General features: G+C 40.7%; 1 protein-coding gene across 1 annotated transcript; it reads left to right on the top strand.

The window, feature by feature from the left end:
• The first annotated feature begins 28 nt into the window (after nt 1–28).
• On the top strand, nt 29–3,655 carry LOC129410829 (uncharacterized). Its single transcript, XM_055159730.1, has 5 exons — nt 29–56; nt 1,455–1,535; nt 1,614–1,688; nt 1,761–2,658; nt 3,543–3,655. The coding sequence occupies exons 2-5, from the start codon at nt 1,470–1,472 to the stop codon at nt 3,653–3,655; spliced, it is 1,152 nt and encodes a 383-aa protein (XP_055015705.1). The 5' UTR covers nt 29–56; nt 1,455–1,469.
• The last annotated feature ends 1,777 nt before the right edge of the window (nt 3,656–5,432 follow it).

The raw sequence follows: 5,432 nt of genomic DNA, 5'->3' as shown, positions 1-5,432 counted from the left end.
CCGATATGTCGACAATAAAAGTCACAGCCCTTGAGAGTTCACTCAACAACAGCCAGGTAACAACATTTAAGGGAATGTTCATACATGTCCTGGTTTGGTCCTGGTCTGGACCCAGTCTGTTCTAGTTCTGGTTAAATCCTGGTCTAGTCCTGGTTAGTTCCAGGTTTACTCATAGTAGGTGTGGGCGATATCTCGATATTTTAAATGTATCGAGATATTTTTTAAACTCGATGTGGATTCTGACATATCATCTATATCAGTATAACGCTTATATTCAATTCTGATTTTGCCGCTTCGCTTGTTTGCCTTCTGTGTGCTCGCCCTGCGCGCCCCCGCCTCCCTGATTTTGCTGCTTGTGTCTCATTCACTGTCGCCGTGAACGCCCAAAGTTGGTGCCAGTGAAAAGATTCAAGCCCCACAAACCTTTTCCACCATTTACAGACAAAACCATCATCAGCAGCACATCCTCACAGAGAGAACACTCATATTCATGGCAAGGAGTGAGGAGTGAATGAGACACGGGGAGGTGGGGGCGCGTGGGCAACAACAGAGAAGACAAACAAGCGAAGCGGTGAAATCAGAATTGAAAATAAGCATTATATAGATATATATACGATATGTCAGAATTCATATTGAGTTTTAAAAATATCTTAGATATATTTAAAATATCGACATATCGCCAACCCCTATTTTAAACGTTGGGTTTGATGCAGTGAATTGTGGGATTAAACCTCAGAGCTCCTGACACTGGTGAGGAACATGGATCTGTTAAAATAATGAACCTCTGAGCTTCTGACGCTGAAAGAACTCATGGTTATAGTTATGATCTGGATAACAGAGATAATGCAAAGATGAGCTTGAGTTGTTGTTTTATTTATGAATGAAAAGAAGGAAATTGCCTTATTTCTTTTATTTTACAGTTAAATTATTATTTATGTAATTAGGATTTTTTTGTAATCTTAAATGTGGCAGACGCTCATGGTTCCTGTATGAACTGCCGACCTCTTGCACTTGAATAAAAAAAAGACCTTATGGAATTTGGCAGATTTGTTTTTGCCGTTTTCAGTTTTGGGGGTTAATTTTTTCCTGTACAGATATCCAGATATATATCGTATATAGAGATATAGCAAAATATATCCAGATATAATTTTTTGCTCCATATCGCACAGGCCTAACTAAAGGTTTAGCCCCTATTTCAATGTTGTTGATATTGCACACATCCTTTGATAGATTTGTAATGTACACACCTCAGGTCTGTCACTTCCAATAAGTGACACACTCCTCAGGTCCACTGCTCTTGTGTGGACCACCGTGGCTTTAAGTTTAAGTGTATTCAAATATATTAATAATAATATATTTCAACATGAATATATTCATACTTACAGTCATATAATAATATCAATTTTGACTTATGACTCAATAATAATGTTTTTTCATTTTATTTCCCCCCACAGGATTTTGATTGTCATATGGGGTTGTCATTGTTGTGTCATGTGATGGAGAGTCAGTTCACTCATCCAGGCACTTTTACACAGGTATGTAAAAAGACACTTAAAGACAAAACTTAGTTGTTTAAATGTAAAACTGAATTTCCCTATGTTCTTATCATACAGGGAATAAATGAGTCTAGTGCATTAGTAGAGGAGCAAGGCCCTCCCCCCGAGCTTGGAAGGACCAGAAGTATACAGGTATGCAGATCATCTCTCCTCCCTCATCATGTAATGTTCTGTAGCTGGGCTAATTCTTTTTTGTTTTTATAGCTGGAGTATAAGATTGACTGTGATTCAGATGAGCTGTTTGGATTTACCTCAGATGACAGTAAAGACTATGTTCCTGAGTTCATCTGTAGTGAAGATTCATGGGCGTCAAAAGAAAGTCATGTTCTTCAGACAGCTGAGGAAATGAACAACCTCTCAACATTATATTCCAACATAGGGAGCACTTCACCTGTGAAAGAAGGAAAACAGTTGTCTGACAGAGGCAGGTCTCTGTCCAAAAGCTCCCCAAAGCCACGTAAAAGGAGAAGGATAAGTCCATCCTGCCCAGCCCCACACAGCAGATCCCCTTCTCCAAAACAGCAAGAAGAAAGTGAGGAGCAACAGTGCAGTTCTTCTTCTCCGCCTGATTCCGTCCCAGTCTCACTGAAAGTGCCGGCAGTCAGGAGAAAGCAGGATGGCTCACGTCTGTATGATAAGAAACAATATTGCTTGTTCTGTAAAGGAGTGGTGAGATTGTCCAGGCATTTGGAGCTTGTTCATAAAAATGAACGTGAGGTAGCACAAGCCCTGTCTTATGATAAAGGATCAAAAGAAAGAAACCTCCATTTCGAACATCTGCGAAACAGAGGAAATTTTGCCCACAATATTGAAGTGTTACAGGCAGGTACAGGTCACCTTGTTCCTCGAAAGCAACCACGAGAGGATACAGATGCCAAGGATTTCCTGCATTGTAGCCATTGTCAAGGTCTCTTCAGAAAGAAAATTCTTAGGAAACACATGTCAAAATGCAAGTTTAAGCCTCCCGATCAACCAAAGAGAGGGAAAACTGCTGCACCTCCTCCTCTTGGTCTTAATGAAGACTTCTGGAAGCTCTTAAGCAACATGGTGAATGATGAAGTGACTATTGTAGTGAAAACGGATCAGTGTATCCTGGAGTTTGGTGAGAACCTGTTTAACCGTTTTGGCCATGACACTGGGAAACATGAATACATTCGTCAAAAAATGAGGGAGTTAGGAAGGCTTCTGTTATGCTCAAGAAGAAATACTAAATTAAACACCATTGAAGACCATGTTTTTCCTTCAAATTTTATGCATGTCGTAGAGTCAGTGAAAATTGTAGCTGGTTATGACAGGGGAACCAATACATATAAATGCCCAAGTCTGGCTCTCAAACTTGGATATAGCTTGGTCACAATTTCAATGTTAGTTGAGAGCCGTTCAAACATTCAGGGCGACTGTAATGCAGCTAAAAATGCCCGCACATTCCGACAAATATATGAAGCAAGATGGAATGAAATGATATCGGCAGCATCACTGAGAACCCTCCAGGAAGCTAAGTGGAATGCTCCACTTCTGCTTCCCTTTACAAGAGATGTCCAGATGTTTCATTCCTATTTGGAGGCAGAACAGCAGAGACTTTACTCCATGTTGTCTACTGAAGTGTCTTCTGTGACCTGGGCAGGATTAGCAAAAGTCACTCTGACTCAAGTAATACTCTTTAATAGACGAAGATCAGGTCAGGTGTCCAAAATGCCTCTGTCAGCATATATGTCTCCAAAAAACCAAGATGTGCTGGAAGACCTGGGTGAAGCACTCTCTGATTTAGAAAAGAAACTGTGTCAACATTTCCGAAGGCTGGAGATCAGGGGGAAGAGAGGGAGAAAGGTTCCAGTCCTTTTGACACCTGCGATGCAGGAATCTTTAGATCTTCTTGTCACTAAAAGGGACATGTGTGGAGTTCCCCAGGAAAACACATACCTCTTTGCCAGACCACATGCATTTTCCTGTTATCGTGGGTCTGAGTGTCTCCGGCATTTTGCCAAGGCCTGTGGAGCAAAAAACCCAGATACCCTCACCTCAACCAAACTGCGCAAACAAACAGCAACTTTGTCACAAGTTCTAAACCTCAGCAACACAGAGTTGGATCAGCTGGCTGATTTTCTGGGGCATGATGTGAGAGTTCATAGACAATTCTACAGACTTCCTGAAGGTACACTTCAACTTGCTAAAATAAGCAAGGTTCTCATGGCTCTGGAGCAAGGGCGCATGGCTGAATTCAAGGGCAAGGGCCTAGATGACATCACTATTAGACCCAGAGGGTATATATATTTATTTCATTTTTACATAAAACAATTGTCCAATTTAAAACATCGTTTAACTAAATAATTCTTTTTACTTTGACAGACACTGTTATGGCCGACAGCGATACTGAGTCACAAGGTATGTATTTTATTTTGAGCTCTCTTTAGCCACAGCTGCTTTCTGATTTCTCCACCCACTTTTGCTCGTTGGCCGTGTTACAACAGTGTTTCCCAAACTTTTTTTCTGGGGACCCATATTTTAAAAGTCACAAATCTTCACGACTCAAGTCAATAGACATTATTTGTAAATCACAAAATAAATTTGTGACCATTATTGAACATTAATGAGGATATTTTATTGTTGACTGAGTGATCGTGTCTTTGAACAGTTGGTATTACTCAAGTTTAAACAATGAAAAACAGGCAAGGCAGTGTTGCTGAAAAAGGGAGGAGCAGGGATGTGTGTGGAGAAGAAGAGAGGAGCAGGGAGGGGTGTGTGGAGAAGAAGGGAGGAGTGACCCACCTGAGGGTCGCGACCCAGTCTTTGGGAAACACTGTGTTAGTTGGCTGAACCTGCAGGTTATGGGGCATAAACACCTCAGACCTGATTTTGAAACACATCAGGATTCTGTTTCTGCAGGTGGTTTGTGGTCAGTTCTTACACATGGATTAATTCCTTTCTCGTTACATTCTGTGTTTAGAGGATGTGGTCACCATCAGTCAGGGAGAGGACGAGTTGGGGGCTGAAGTTCTTGATGAGATCTACACAAGCCAAGAAACTAAAAAAGCAAAATGCGAAGGTATTTCATTGATGAATATTTTTCAATACAACAAATCTTCACTCTGCAAATGTTTTGTTGTCATAACATAATAGACTTGTATTTTTATGGATGTATTTTTCATTTGTCCCCGTGTCATCTAGAAGCTGTTGTCACTCCCAGTCAGGGAATGGAAGTGGAGATTGAAATGTCAGATGAGTCTGACACAACATCTCAGCCTGTAAAAACATCTAAAGGAGCGTGGAGCCGTAAAGGGAGTCAAACTAAAAGCAAAGGTATTGAACACAGCTTGATAAAGATATGTTAAAATTTTCTCCTTCTATTAATCTCTCTGTTCCTCACATCACCCAGGAGTCAAAAGGAGAATGTGGGACAAGCAAGAGGTCCAGGCTGTGGAGAGGCACCTATCGCAATTCATAAGCAGCTGTCGTGTTCCTGGAAAAAGTGACTGTGAGAAGTGTGTACAGCTCGAGAAGGATGTACTGAAACACAGAGACTGGAGGACAGTTAAGTCTTATGTCATGAACAGAATTACAACTCTCAAAAGAAAAGTTTGTCCTTAGTTTAAAAGTTCAGAAGCTTATAAATAATGTTAGAAAGTATTTTTAATATGAAAAATGAAACAGTTGACCATGTTTAAACCAAAGATGTTCATTTTGTCTCGTGTTCTTTAAAAAGAATCCAAGAATTTAAAGACAATACAGTAAAGTGTATTTACCTTTTTGACATGTTTCAGCTGCTGCTGCATCTTCAGAACTGTCTTCGGTGTCAGTGGTGACGTGTCGTATATCAGCTGTTGTTACTTCTTGTGGGCGTGGTCAGACCTGATGGACCTGGCAGGTGGCTCAGACTGA

Source organism: Boleophthalmus pectinirostris, unplaced genomic scaffold (assembly GCF_026225935.1).
Source record: "Boleophthalmus pectinirostris isolate CB_2022bp ecotype Guang Dong unplaced genomic scaffold, ASM2622593v1 HiC_scaffold_2571, whole genome shotgun sequence".
NCBI classification, from domain to species: Eukaryota; Metazoa; Chordata; class Actinopteri; order Gobiiformes; family Gobiidae; genus Boleophthalmus; species Boleophthalmus pectinirostris.
The sequence above is the reverse complement of the archived record's forward strand: the minus strand, read 5'-3'. Positions and strand labels throughout refer to the sequence as shown.